General features: G+C 41.9%; 1 protein-coding gene across 6 annotated transcripts in view; it reads right to left on the bottom strand.

Annotated features, from left to right (window-relative positions):
- The window catches only part of TEAD1 (TEA domain transcription factor 1), a 317,833-nt gene that overhangs the window by 61,337 nt on the left and 240,977 nt on the right, over positions 1-15,519 (bottom strand). For 3 of the 6 annotated variants that reach the window (XM_021001876.2, XM_021001875.2, XM_021001878.2), the window contains 4 exons: positions 5,742-5,753; positions 4,816-4,950; positions 3,253-3,299; positions 733-794 (listed from right to left, as the gene is read on the bottom strand). In XM_021001876.2, the coding sequence (XP_020857535.1) occupies positions 733-794; positions 3,253-3,299; positions 4,816-4,950; positions 5,742-5,753 (256 nt within the window). The remainder of the gene's footprint in view (positions 1-732; positions 795-3,252; positions 3,300-4,815; positions 4,951-5,741; positions 5,754-15,519) is intronic. The other 3 variants (XM_021001877.2, XM_021001881.2, XM_021001880.2) reach the window with 1 other exon arrangement.

Genomic DNA, 15,519 nt, shown 5'->3' with positions numbered 1-15,519 from the left:
GAAACTCCTGTGGAGACAGGGTCAGTTATCCAATTGCTACCTACAGGGTAGCCTAGCTGAAACAGCATGGCACCCAGAGGAGGAGAAAGAAAGCAACATATGCCAGGCAAATCAGACTAACACCATCATCTTGACCACTAAGTCCCCTCAGACCCTGATGGAAGCAGTCCAGGACCCTGAGCCCAAGAGCCTTGGCAACAAATAGCCCAGTGCCCTTGGCCATCACCCTGGAAAGCAGCCACTATGGAGATGCTACTTGGTCACTGCTCCTGCCATTGCTAAAGTCACAGCTTCTTAAGACCCAGCAAAGAAAGTTCTTGCCACTAAAGTTGTTGGCACCATCAAATGGTTCAACATTAGAAACTGGTATTTTATCAATGGAAATGACATTAAATAAGAGGCATTACTATCGATTTGGGGACCTTCCTATCTAACTTGCTGCTGAAACCTTCCCGTCAGAATAGAAGCTCCTTGAGAGTAGCCACTGACTCATCTTTCTAGCTTATCTCCAATGCTCAGCACGGCTTTGCACATAATAAGCACTTACTCAATGTTTCATTCATTTATTCATTCTTCAACACTGGGGGGGGGAGTACTCACACTAATTATGCCTAATTAAGAGAGATGTATGAGGCTACAGAGAAGGTGACAGCCTTGTATGACATCTGCAGAACAATGGGGCTTTACAAACTCCCCATGGTGCCTTGGGAAGGGTACCCAAAGGAGACTTACCTGGAATGGGGGCAGTGACTGTGGGCTGGATGGGATAGGCCTGCTGAACGAAGGGCTTGACGCTAGAAAAAAAGGGACAGAGAAAGTCACATTAAGACCATATGGGGCAGAAGAAAAACGGACTACTCAAGAAGCGAATCTAAACTCACTAAGAAGAACAGTGCCTTTCTCTGACCAGAAGGCATACAAAACTCTTGTTGTATGGACAGGTTCTGAGATAGGACGCCAAGGAACAACTTCCCTTCCTAAACTGTGTCTGGAGAAAAAATGGGAGGCCTTTAGAGGGGGAGGACAAAGCAAAGCGGAGTGGCAAGTGATAATGAACTGAGAAGGAAGGAACCCTACGGACACCACGAAACAGTTCCTTTCATTGCTGGTCCAGTGGAAAGGATGCTAAGTATGGTGCCAGAGGAGCTGAGATCCAATGGTGACTCTGCTCCTCGCTGTCCAGTGAAACTGGGCAAGCCACTCACTCCCTGTCCCTCAGCTTCCTCCACTGAGGCAGTGGGGGCTGAGATGGATTCAAAGGTCCCCTCCGGCTCTCACTCCAGCATCCTAAGACCCCCTAAGGGAATGGCATTTACCATCAACTCCACCATGTTCGCCATCCATAGACTCAAACCCTCTAAAGTTGTCTTCCTAATATCTAATGCAGCCACATGCCCCTGTTTTATTCTCTGAAGAGACAGACAGGTATTTTCTATACAGCACCATGAGAGATGCTAAGTGACCTCCTTGAGCTTCTCTTATTATAAAGGCTAAAAGAAAATAATCTTAATTCTTTTGAAAGGCAACTCAGTATATATAAAGGAAAAAAATCCTAGACTCCATGTTAGCCCAAGGCTAAAGGTCGGACCTACATTCTTAGGAAATGTGTGACTCTGAACAAGCCTCTCAATCTCTCCAAGTTTCAGGTTCTTCATATGCAGATGGCATGGGTACCGCCTGGCCTGCCTACCTTACAGGGTGGTTAGAAGATGGATTTTTGGTTATACAGAGATTTGAAAATTGCAAGCATATCACAAAGAAAGGATGTGGCAATGCCCTCTAATATGGGAAATGGGGTCAATCCCTTGGAAAGCTTCCAGCCTCCAGGAATACAAAGATCCTCCATCCCCATAAATCCCTGTGTTGTAGAAAGCCACCAACTGAAGGTATGGAGGAGGCCTTCTCATCCAGTCCATACCTGAGCTAGAATCAGCTCTAAAACATCCCTATCAAACACCCCTCTCCAGTTTTGCGCTAAAAATCTCTGGAGCAGAGGTTCCCAACCGTTACCATGTACCCTCTGGCTTTCAGTAAACTTAACCATGATTCCTATTCAATCTGAAAGGGAATTGATTCTGGAATTTACTATACACATTTGAGAGATAAACTGGATCCCTTTTTAAATCACTTTTAGAAGCAGAACTATATAAATTAAGCAGAATTTTTAACTTCATTGATTGGAAATTAATTCCAAAAAAATCAAATCAAAATTTTCCCTATATCCTCTTGAAAGCTTCTCCAGGTTGGGAACCCCTGCATTTGAGTGAAGGTGAAATCACAGCTTCTTGAGGCAGTCCACTCTATTTTGAATAGCTCTAGCTTATGACTTTTAGGGAGAAGAAATTAATTAATGATGCTAACACAATTGCATTCACAAACAGCTCGTTATTTAGAAAGCTGATTGTTTCAGTGAGATTAAAGGAACAGCTTGCCTGAATTTATATGACTCTGAATTATATAATATTTGAGAGGGTTTTGGTCTGTTTGTGGGTTTTTCTTCGGTGGAGTTCAGACTGTGACTTTTATCAGTGTAGAGAATTGCTGGTGAGGAAACCCTTCTAAAGATACAGACCAACAATTGTCTAGCAATTAGAAATCTTGAGTTGCCTGGGGCAGTGAGATAGGGCCTCACAGCCAATGTGTCAGAGGAAGGAACTGAGCACAGGTCTTCCTGACTCCAAGACCAAGTCTCTGGTCCACTGTTCCACTCTGTCCCGTGAAAGGTACTTTTCTAGCTCTTGAGACCAGAGTGGACTTCAAACTCCCAAGACAGGAACTTCTATGAAGTGAAAAGCACTACCCACTTATAAGATTTTTGTATACTGAGTTTTAGAATAAGTTGTCACCGTATAAAATGGCAATTTTTCAAAGGGGACTCAAATGCTTTGGTGATTATTCCTCCTCTAACCTTATTATGCCATTTGCTTAGTAAACCATTTCTTCATAGACAAAGCGAAGCCAGAGTGGACGACACTGCTCAGCAATCCCAAAATTGTACATTTGGAATGAATGCGGCTTCACTATGGCGGATACTTTCCCTAAAGGTTGAATTCAATATAGCCTCAACCTCACTGGACCTTAAGAGTGTCTGTCTGGAAAATCAGGAAGTCAGGCCAGATGATCTCCAAAAGTTGTTCCAACTTGAACACCCCATATTTCCCTGTCTTTTGGCAGCTCGTTTTCCAGACACGCATATAATAAGTGGTTTTTTGTTGTTGTTTTTTTAAATAAGGCCCTACATTTTAAACTTACTCTTGTGAAGATCCCGGCTGACCTGTCTGTATCATTCCTGGCCAGAACTGTAAAAGATATTTAATAATTAAGAATAATTTCTGCAAAACACACACACACATTATAATGCTAAAACTTTGACACTTCAGTGATTCCTGACATTACTGTTGCAATCTCTGCCTCCCCCAACAGAGATTACAAGTTAACCACACCTTAGTAGACAATCTTCTTGAGTTGTTGCTCCCCTCCTCCCCCATCCCCCATTCATCTCCCCGAGATCAGTCCTCCATGGATGATTCTCTCTACACTTAATTAATCGAGCCTTTGAACAAAAAACACATAGGCCATCACTGGTCCACACTTCCAGCTTGGCAATACCTGACCAAGATGGCATTCCATTACTTTAGCTTTTGAGGACCCAGGGCCACCTTTCATACTTTCATAAGGCAAGCAAGCAGACCTGAAGACTTGAAGCAGACTAGAAGCATAAGAACCTAAGGTTAGGTGACAGGGAAGTCCTTAGGAAACAAAATCTAACCTTGATGTTATAATGCTAGTTTGCCTCTACAGTGTTTCCAAATTCTCTAGGACTTCACCCACTGCCATTCCCTCTTCCCCCAGATAAGCCCAGCCTTTTGTGTTCAACATTTGTCTCCCTCTATAAATCTGGCCCCCTGTTTCCTATCCAACATCTCCTCCCACTATCCCCTTGTATGAATCATCCCTTTAAAAGGGCAAGAATCATGTATCATAAACTTTCACATGGCTCACAGAACCCAGTGTAATTCTGCATATAAAGCAGTGGCTCAATGAATATTCCGTTGCTGATGCGTAGATTTTAATCCTTCCCCTTCACGGTAAGAGCGTAAGCTTCTTGAGGACAGAGATCTTGGCATCCTAGTGCCTGGCACAGCGCTGACCCCACAGTAAAGGCTTAATAAATGCTTACTGAATGATTATCCACCTGCCTTGATACTCCTGAGTCCCCTGCAAATTGAATGAGAACTGAATTCTCCAAAACAATACAGGTCCCTTGAAGGCAGGGATATTGTCTTTGTCTGTATATGCACAGTGCCCAACGCGGTTCCTTGCACATAATGGTCGCAATAAATATTTGCTGAATTGAACTGAATTCCTTGCTACCATAGCTCAAGGTAACTTCAGGAAAGTACGAGAGGGTGTCTGAAGGCAGAGCTTAATGAAATCCGAGGAGCTACCTTGCTTCTTGCCCCCTTCTTGTCCTCTACTTAGCGCTAAGTCACAGGGGAAGACAAAGCAGGATTCGGTTTGCCTATTTCCAAGGGTAAAGAAGGGACAAAGTCCTTAATCGGAAAAAGATCCCAATAAGAGATAACTCTAACCTTCCATCACTGGGGGAACTCTTCTCTAAGTGGGTTCCAAGTTAAAGGATCCCTTAAGGGTCTCCTCAATGGGTCTTACTCGGTACAGTCCGACCACCAGGAGTTTTCTTTACATTACATGGAATACGACTACAGAGGAGAGCTAGTACTGTCCTATTAGACCACTAATCCTGCTTGTCACTGCTGGGGCAGAAATGTTTATTGAAATGAGCTAATGGCTTACCCCTGGTGCGCCAGGAAACGTGGGGCGTGGGATTCCCGGCAGTCCCAGCTTGTTGTGAATGGCCGTCGCTGAGACTATCTGGGCCGATGACATGGCCGCCATGTGCTGCAATGCTTTATCCTTCGCTGTCTGATCCTTTAATGTGACAGTTACACACTGTCTTAATACAAGGCGACAATCTAACGATCAGCTTAGAACAGCTGCAGCTATTAGCACTTATAACTAAAATGTAAAAGCCACCAAAAAAATGCCCAAAACAAAGCAACCATGCATAGATAAATACAGCCAGAAGGCTCAACTCTACTTAACCTACCTTGACAACAAAGGTTTTTTTCTAATACCCAACTGTACAAATATTCTAGTATTTATATCCTTTCCTGAAAACTCTCGTTTTTAACATATTCAAAATGAGAATGAGCAATATGTCTTTCAACTCTGGGGGTGAAAATTCAGTTACTGATTCGCTCAAGAAGAGAGGTGGCAGGGAGGCCATCTATTTCTGAACACACTGGCCAAGGGATCTAAGGTTTGGAAATGGGTTTGGGGTCCGTGAGTCAAGCCCTGAAAAGGATAGATTGGAATTGTAGGGATCTTCACGCACTTCTCCCAAACACAAGGGCTCCTGAATGCAGGTGGGATGCTGAAACACTGGTTAAAAGAACTAGTGGTGAAGGAAGGCCAGAAGCAAAAATGCAAGGTCACTTGTATAAGCAAACTGGCAGACATGCTTGGGGGGGGCAGGGGCGGCATGCTCTCTTAGATACACAAGATGTGTTTCCTTTAAAGCTGAAAGCATGTGTAGTAATGCTAACTTTCAAATGCTCCTTTTAGAAAACAGCAAAGGCTGAAGATACAGTCAAAGCTAGCCAAAAATTCTGCCAAGCACAGCTCAAGTATATCATACTTGGTTTAATGAAAATACTTACCATGCTTGTTACCTGGATACAATAACAAACAGTTTGTTAAAATGGTTGTGGTACAACAGCAGGATGTTTTTCTTCAATAAAAAAGTATATATATATATATATATCTATCTATGTATGTAGCATGTATGTGTGTACATATGTATGTATACAGACATACATGCATATATTAGGGTATAAAACATATAAAAATAAGCTTCCCCATGTGTCAGAACAATTTATGTATTCACCCAGAGATTGATCAAAAAATGATTACCCCAGCCTCCTCCCCCAAACATAACAAAGCAAGTCTTAAGCTGATTTTGTAGTTTGTTTTTCCCCAAATACAGATAATACAGTCTAATAGAAGCCCAAATTGGAAAGTGATCGAAGTCCTCATGTCAGCAACTCCCACTACCAAAGGGAAGGCAATTTATATTTGGCTGCCATAAGCAAACACAGGAGGGATCGCTTCTTCTGGGTGAATGTGCTATGAACAGTTAATAGAATTTCCGCACAAGCACCAGGCAGGAAGAGAAACTTGCAGGTAAAACACACATGCCTGTGGCACCTGAATCTGTGTGCCATCCACCCGGAGAAACTCAGCGACAAAAGATGGATTCATTCCTTCCCACACATCAAAGCAGCAATCACTCGATGACAGAGAAACAAAACCAGTTTATGGCCACGTACAAAGCTGTCACTCCTAATTAAAGGGACGCTGGTAAGCTGTGGCTTCAGGTCAAGGAAACCAGTACAAGCCGAGACAGACGTCATCGAAATGTTTACAGATTCTACCAAAGCAGTGGAACCATCGTAGATGAACACCCTGAGTGCTGTGTCGAAACTGGCATGATACATTGGCTAATCTGAACGAGACAGCAATACCTCACTGGCTTCTTATCCTCTCACACACAAGATCTGTCCCATATAACTGGAGTTTCATTCCTGAAGCCTGCAATATCTTTTTTTTTTTTAACCATTTTTGGATAAAAATCTTTCTAAACCACATCCATCCCCTACCTTCATAAACAAAGGATACCAAACACAACTAACCCTTTTTTGGTAAGTCAGAGCCATCATTAGGATGTAACCGTGCAGAATAAACACTGTATAGAAACGGCCTCAGGGTCTATTGCTGATTCATAGCTGAATAGGCCTGGGAATCCCCTTTGAACTCAAGTCTTAGTGTGGACCTTTGAAGACGCCTCCCTCCCTGGGAGCTGTCTTTTCTGAGTTTCAGCTTTTACTAGCCTACTTCACTTTGTTGTTTCCAATCTTGTCGCTACTGTATTGTTTCTAATCAATCATATGGTACTATGCCGAACTTTCTTTTTTTAAATCTAGACTACGGTATAAATCAAGAACTCTTCAGTAATTTAGCATCTCGAAACTGCTTGGGGCACTGAAAAGTTTAAGTGACTCTCTCAAATCCAGTCTGTGTCATTTGCAGTACGTGAACTGGGAATTAAGAATACCTGAGTTCAAGCCCCACCTCTGACACTTCCTAGCTATGTGACCTGGGGACAAGTCATTTAACCCTATCAGCCACGGCCTCCTCATCTGTAAAATGGGAATGGTAAGAGCATCCACCTCAAAGAGTGGCTGTGAGAATCAAATGAGATCACATATATCTATACCTATATAGACACACATACATAAAACTTTGTATACATTAAAGAGCTATATAAATTATCAATGTTAGAATAAAATAAAGTTATTAGCTATTAGTATTATTACAACACAATGCCTCTCAATCGACAAGTAGTATAGGCTTACTAGGCTCAGTGAATATTGAGTGTTAGGCCTGGGGTCAGGAAGACTTGAGTTCAAATCCAACCTCAGACACTTACTAGCTGGGTGACCTTGAGAAAGTCACTTAACCTCTAATTGCTTTAATCTACTGGAGAAAGAAATGGTGAGGGGCAGCTAGGTGGCACAGTGGATAGAGCACTGGCCCTGAAGTCAGGAGGACCTGAGGTCAAATCCAGCTTCAGACCAAACACTTACTAGCTGTGTGACCCTGGACAAGTCACTTAATCCCAATTGCCTTAAAAAAAAAAGTGAAAAGGTATAAAAGGTACGAAAGAAATGGTGAACCATTCCAGCATCTGCCAAGAAAACCCCATGGACTGAGTCACAAAGAGTCAAACACAACTCCACAACAATAAACAACTATTTATTAAGTATCCACTGAGCTGTTAGCCATGCTTGTTGACTTAATAACAGATCTTTGACAAAGAAAGACTGTTAAACTAAAACTTCTTGCTTTTTCCAACTGTAAACTCTTCATACTGGCTACGGTAGAGCCATAGGCCCAAACAACTGATCACTCAATGAGAGAGAAATGTTCACTAGGTTATTTTTGTTACTCTTTGAGTTCCTTCAATGAATCTCTGATCTCATCAATGCTGGAGGGAGAGAGGACAGCCTCCAGCTATTCATTCCATACACCATTCATGCCCTCTCATCCAGTGACTAGTCAATTTCCTACTGGGGAACCATGTCCTGGGGTCCTTTCTCTAGTTCTCCTGACACTGCATGGAAACCAGTGAAGCATGTAGGCTTGCTTGCTACCTGATGTGCCCACCATCTAACTAGCCCACCTTCTTTTTTGATCAGACACCTCTCTGATGACATCCTTCCCACTGCTTCTTGGGAGTATTTCTTGAATCCAGCATGAACAACAGCACAGACTCCACAGGGTAGGGAACCACTGCGGCATACATTGGTAGCTACTGCAGCCCTAGGAACTCTCAGAAGCACTATAGACATCTCTTTCTTGTTAAGTTGCCAATCTTGAATAGAACACCTTCGAAGAACACAAGGATCTGAATCAGTCTTGGAGTAGGCCTCAGCACTTCACACAGGGCTTGGAATCTTGATGACTAGATGATTCCCCGGTGCCTAAAGGCTTTAGAATATGTCTCCTTGCCAAAGAGGGAAAAAAATCCCAAATTATGAGCAGTTCTCTTCTTTCCAAGAGTGGTTTTATTAGTAGCACATTTGTTCATTTTTTCATTCATTCATTCATTCAACAAATACTTAGTGCATATTACACGGAAGACACTGCATAATCATGTGAAGGTAGACTAGCTTAAAATGACAAAGATTTTCTGGGACTGTTGAATGAATTTTTAGTTTTATATTTTGGTGAGCATTCTTTTCCCTCTTTCGTACCAAATCTACTTTTGCAAATTTTGACACACTGGGCTTTCATAATAAAAAACCAAGTTTCATAATCTGCTTTGACCACTCACCACCTTACATACCATGGACCTAACAAAAATATTCACAGCCAGTATATCAAAGGAAGTTTGAGGTGATCAAAGGGTCATGACACATTAGGCAGGAGGCTTTCAGTTCTAGTTCAGCTATTCACTAGCTGTGCCCCCTCAGGCAAATCAACCTCCTTCTCTGAGCCTTGGTTTTTTCATCTGGAAAAAGAGCAAGTTGGACCAGATGATGCCTTGGGTCCTTCCAAGTTCTGAATTCATGGTGCAATAAATATTGTCCCCTTCTTTTAAGCAAATCCATGTTAAATCATTGCTTAACTTAACATCGCTGTTACATATGTCTGCATAAACTTTGGATATACATTTCTGTACATATTATCTACCTTAGTAGGTTATACATTACTTGACAGTAGGGATCCTTTCGGTTTCATCTTTGTATCCTCAGTGCCTAGAAGACACTAGGCCCTTAATAGATATTTAATAACTGATCGTTTGCTACTGAGAGAGCGTCAGGATTTCTGTCCATTCTGATGTCTTTCGTTTTCTTCTTTTTTTACAAATAGAAGGGCCAAGAGTAGAAAGAAAGTTAATCTCCCAGGAAGAGATTCTCTTTGGACTATGTTGGAGCTGATCTTAAAAGGCCAGATCATTTATACAAGTTATTCCCAACCTTTTGCAAAGTGAGATGTATTTTATTACTGTTTATTTAATTTTGTAAAAATTATCTCCTTGTTCCTCTATAGCACAGATTTAGTTTGAAAATTAGAATAAATGCGTCTAATGTGGAAACATGTTTTGCATGACTTCAAATGCATAATGGGTATCATATTTCTTTTGCCTTCTCAATGGGTGGGGGAGGGGCTGGAGGGAGAGAGAATTTGGAACTCAAAATTAAAACAAATTTTTAAAAATTAAAGTAAGTTTGATATTGTTTTGAGAATTTCACAGAACCTCATGAAAAAAACAAGCACTACCTAGGCATACTGCAGAAACAGAACTGAGATAAGGGAACAGGCTGGGGAGAAGGGGAACAGTGGCTTATATATTTGGTAGGATGCAGAAGCTACCTCCCACTAAGGCTGGGACAATAACAGAGGACCCCAAGAACGTGACATTTTAATAATATTTTCATGCTTACAAAGTACTTTGCTCCCCCGGGAGGTTACCTTAGTAATGAGATACCTGGGCTGTAGGGTTAATAATGTTGAACTGAAAGCAGGTAAAGGATGGCAATTTGATAGCACCTAATGCACTTTACAAAGTCCAGAGATGGATACACATATTTGAGAGGTGGAAGCCTAGCACAGAATAGAGAGCGAGAGCATTTGCATGGAACTCAGGAGACCGAAGGCATATGCCCCAGTCTGCTTCCTCTAGAAAGGAATGGGGCTGACCCAGATGGCCTGGAAGGACCCATCTAGCTCTAAAATTGTCTGAATCAATAAGCAATGGTAAACATGACTATTATAGACCTGGGGACAAAGGGCACGCTTCTTAGCTCTGATAGAATATCATCAATCCGTGTTCCTAAACTCTAGGGCAGTTGATCATTTGAGAAAATAGAATAAATTTAGGTAGGGGGCATCTTTTCACAGTTAAGTTCTGGATAAACCCATTCTGAATGTCTGGCTCAAAGCTCCTCAGTCCACACAGCTGCAGAGATGAGAGCCAAGGAAGGACCATAAGTTTTCTGTGGAAAGCCTGAGCAAATGCCACTCTGAGGAGATGGCCTGGAAATCCTGCACTAACTACAGAGCATATAACTGTCGGGCATACTGGGTAGGCGTAGGGAGGAGGAGCACCAGGGCCCCACCTAACCTGGGTGCTGGAGTGGGGGTGGGAGATTTTTAGAGAACACTGTGAGGTTCAGGAAACCCAGCAAGATGATAGCCCCAAATATCAAGATGCTGAATTTTCAGAAGCGGGAAGGGACTCTGAATTGTTTGATCGGAGTACTTTGTCTTCTATACAATCTCAGTGACCATTCTGATCTAATCACATGCACTCAAGTCCAGCTGCAGTCACCCACAAACTCATCAGATGGAGCTTTTCAAAACGTATTTGTTACAAAGTAAACTTGACATTCATATTTTATAAAGCAGAGTTCAGCTGTGGCTATAATGTGGTGTTCCACTGGCTGCCCCCATTCTGTATTTCAAATTTGTGGAGAATTTATTTCCACAATTTCTACATGTAATATAAATGCTGGGAAGGAGGTCTGAATGCATTACTTCCTAACATTTCAAGAACATATGGCAAGTACAAAGTGTTTTTTGTTTGTTTGTTGTGTTTTTTTTGGACAACGGACTTTTAATAAACCACATATTAGATATTACAAATTTTTCTCCTTTTTCCAGATTCAATTTTTTTTTTTTGGGGGAAGAAGGGATTACAGGTGACAATCCAAGGAGAAGACACAAAACAGGAAAGTTAATGAATGTCTGCACATATATGTGCAAAATATAACTAAATCAAAAGCAGAAGTCAAATGACTTCAAATATCATTTAAAACTGTGCTAGTACTATAAAATGATTTTTAAAAACCTCTTTGCATAAAGGTCTTCACTAAAGCATCATAGAAAAATTCAGGGTAGCAGGAGTCCACAAATCCAACAGCTGTCAGTACTCGAGAATTACTTTCTCAACATAAGAGACTCTCCCTAGCAATAGAAACATCTGATGTGGGACTAGGAAGGCAAGAATTTGCTTGCAAAAAAAAGGGCTTAAATTAAAAGGAAAAAAATGAGCACGAAATGCTTCCTTAATAGATAATTTTGCAGATACAGTTTCTAGTTATACACTACAGACTGGTTCATATAAACTTGGTAATTATTAACTGTAGCCAAAAATGGATAAAGAGACCACAAAAATATATTATTGTTCTCAACAAAGGAGGAGAGAACGTGAATGTTTTTCCCCTAGCCATGATCTCCAATTTGCTTATTATTAGAGAAGAGGGGAGTAAATACAAAAGCCGGCTATTTCAGCCTAGCAGGGCTGGCCAGGGAAAGAATGCCCATTCAGAACTCTTCTGACTGGGTGTCTAATGAGCAGCAATTAATTCATCTGATTGTATTTCGAAATGCCCAAAGACTCCATTCACATCAAAGAAAAATGTTCAAGGCTTTTTATCATTGTTCATTCTAAAAGGTACAGAACTATATTTAGCCCTCTGTAATTGTCAACAACGTTTTTAAAAATATCATTGTGGGGCACATCATAAAGGATTGTCGAACCAGGACATGAGAGCTGTAGGCATGCTGCACTGCTTTCCTGTAATGAGCCTGGGACCCCAGATTCGAATTAATATTAACAGTGGATGCTGAAGAAAAGCTTCCATTTACCCACTATCTGGGGAATATCTTCCTGTAGGTGGCTTTTTTACCTGACTGCTAAAATTGAGCATCTCAGACACACCTGCAGCCAGTGGCTTGAGTTTGACTCTCAGAACATCTTGCCTTCACCTTCCAGATCTCTTCACAAAATCCGAGAGTAGTAGCTTCGGCAGCTCTTTGGAGAGGCCATTCTAGACTTGGCTGGAGTACTTCTAGCGAGGTGCTAGTCCCCTTTCAGAAAGTGCTCACTGTCAGAATATTCTTCCTCACACAGTAACATCCTGCCCCCTACAATTTCTCCCCACTGGTCTTACTTAGTTCGCACTCTCTGAGTGCCCAAGAGGATAGATACCTCTTCAAGTGACCCCTTCCTGCCTTTCCCGACTTCTTATACCTTCCTCTCTCCTCCACAGACTCAACCTGCCAGCACCACTGGATGACTCCCCCCACCACGGAATCCTCTGCTGAATCCTCTCTCCCTCTCAATGACATGAACGTGATCAGCTAGCACGAATAGAGCCCTGCAAAGTCTGCAAAGCCCTTTACATCACACAACTCATTTGACCACCACAGCAACCTCGTGAGGGAAGCGCTATTATTATTCTCATTTCACAGAGGAGGAGACTGAACCAGAGGGGTCTAAATGACTTGCCCAAAGCCAAACAGCCAAAAAGTGTCAGAGGCTGCATTTGAACTCAGATCTTCCTGACTCCAAGTCCCAACACCACTCTCTGAACAACCTAGCTGCCTCTTTGTTCAGGTGTGCTTTAAGACTTAGCTTAAATCCCACCTCCCACAGGAGGATCTTTCCCAATCACCCAAACTGTTAATGCTTCCTCTTTCTCTCTCTCTCTCTCCCCTCCCCTCTCCTTCTATCTTCTTTTCTTTTCCCTCTCTCCTCCCACATATACACATATAGTAACAAGTGCCTGTGAAGAAAAAAAGGAGTTTATTGGCACCCCATGGCATCAAATAGTTGGAGTGGGGCATGTACACTCTCTCCCCAAATATACACATATACATATATGGTGACATGTATATTTGTGTATGTATATGTACGTATGTGTGTGCACACATATCAGTTTATTGGTACCCCAAGACATCTCCAAGCTCTAGCCGGCTTTTGTAGACAGCATTAGAACAATTTATGTATAAGGGTAAACCGATATGGATTGGGAGACATTTTAATGAGGAGGCAGGATAAGGGTCATCACTGGGAGATGAGATTACTTCTCAGGCGACTGAAGTAGTTTAAAGAACCAGCCCTTCTCCTGCAGAATGGCTGAGCACAACACCCAAAGGTTGAGCAAGGGTAAGATATGGGGATCACTCAGGCTACACTTTGTCCCATGGCCTGACGCTGTACCATCCCTGCTCTGGTGCTAACCATATCCACGGTATGACACCACAGGCAGACCTATGATGCTACTCTGTCCTTAATGGCATCATCCGAATCCGCTGTTCATGCCAAATCAGTCTGAGTAACATTAGCGGCTATAAGCAAGGGGACTAAAACTTACAAGAGGAAACAAGCGCATTGTGGCCACGAGTGTTACAACATCGTAATCCCACGTTTCCTTCAATGTCTTAAAAGCTAAACAAACTTAGCTAAGCAAAGTCATAATCTCATATATCCTTTAAGAAGACACACCTCTATATGTAAACTGGGCAGGTAGACGCCATCATAGTGCACAGGGTGGCCTCAGACACTGAGTAGCCGTGTGACCCTGGGCAAGTCACTTCACTCTGTTTGCCTCAGTTTCCTCATCTGTAAAATGAGCTGGAGAAGGAAATGGCAAACCATTCCAGTATCTCCAACAAGAAAACCCGAAATGAGGTCACAAAGAATCAGACATGACTGAAAAACTGAACAAGCAAATAGGTAAACTAAGTCAGGTTACAAATTAAGCTATGTAGAGGTTTCACCATGTACTAATTTGAAGGAAGAGATTTACAAATCACCAAGGTCACCAAGAAAACTCAGTAAACATAAACCCCATAAAACAAAACAAAAAAAGCCAATATAATACAATAATGATCACCAATATTAAATAACACACACATATAAACATATACACACATAAAATATATACTACATTGAGAATGGGGGAGAGAAGAAAGGAAGGAGGGAGGGAGGGGGGAGAGAGAGAGAGAGAGAGAGAGAGAGAGAGAGAGAGAGAGAGAGAGAGACAGACAGAGAGAGAGAGAGAGAGAGAGAGAGAGAGAGAGAGAGAGATCAATTCACATATTGTCCCCGAATAGAATACAGAATCCTTGAAGCATTATCTTTTTGTTTTTCTCTGTATCTCTTGCACTTAGCACAGGACCTGGCACACAGTAAGTGCTTAATAAATGATTGTTTACTTGACAACTCTTCATATGGTTACAAGCAGTGCTTTCTCCCTCAGGTCAGGACTTCTCTTCTTCAGATTAAACAACTCCATTCTTTCAACCAGTCCTAATTAAGGTATCATTTCCAATCCCTTCCCCATTCTGTTTGCCTCCCTCTGGATGGGTTCCAGCTTGTCAATAGTGCCTTCTTTTCATTTTTTTCCCTTTATATCCCCAGAACTCATAATGGTGCCTTGTATACAGTAGGTGCCTAAAAATGCTTGTTGAACTGAATCAACAGTATTGGACTTGGCAAGTGAAACGTCCATGTGAAATGTACAATTCTGGTCCCCAAACACTTGGAACCTATCTATACTACACAAACATCTGAACTGAGGAGACTTAAGGAATGCCTATACCACCAATGAAGAAGCGCCACCAGCAACTCAGTTTTCTTCTTAGAAAAGATAAAAGTAGAATTTGGCTAATTTTTAAAAAATTAGTCCTAGTCAGATATGCAGAGGAAGACCTTTTGACTCAAATGCTGATTCCACTGCAGTGTTGGTCCAGTGATATACTGCCACATTCTTTCATCCCAAAGAAGAATGCTGACATTCTTTAAATCCAATTATAGTGCTGTCAAATTTCAGAAAATTCCTAACGCCACAGCAGTGATGAGGCAAGTATGACATTACCCAAACCTCGGATGTCACAATAGTACAGAGACTACTTACATACTCTTGATTCCTGAAAACCACTGACCTATTGAACATTTTCCCCCCCAAGTTCAAAGCAAAGGAATGAACAAGCATGGATCATGTTTTGGGTTTCTTCTGTCTTGCTTAGCTTCTTTTTTGTCTGCTGTCTTCCTCCCTCGGACTGTAAGCTCTTTGAGGACAA

This window comes from Phascolarctos cinereus, unplaced genomic scaffold, assembly GCF_003287225.1.
Source record: "Phascolarctos cinereus isolate Bilbo 61053 unplaced genomic scaffold, phaCin_HiC Scaffold_9;HRSCAF=440, whole genome shotgun sequence".
NCBI lineage: Eukaryota > Metazoa > Chordata > Mammalia > Diprotodontia > Phascolarctidae > Phascolarctos > Phascolarctos cinereus.
This window is presented reverse-complemented; position numbering and strand designations above follow the sequence as displayed.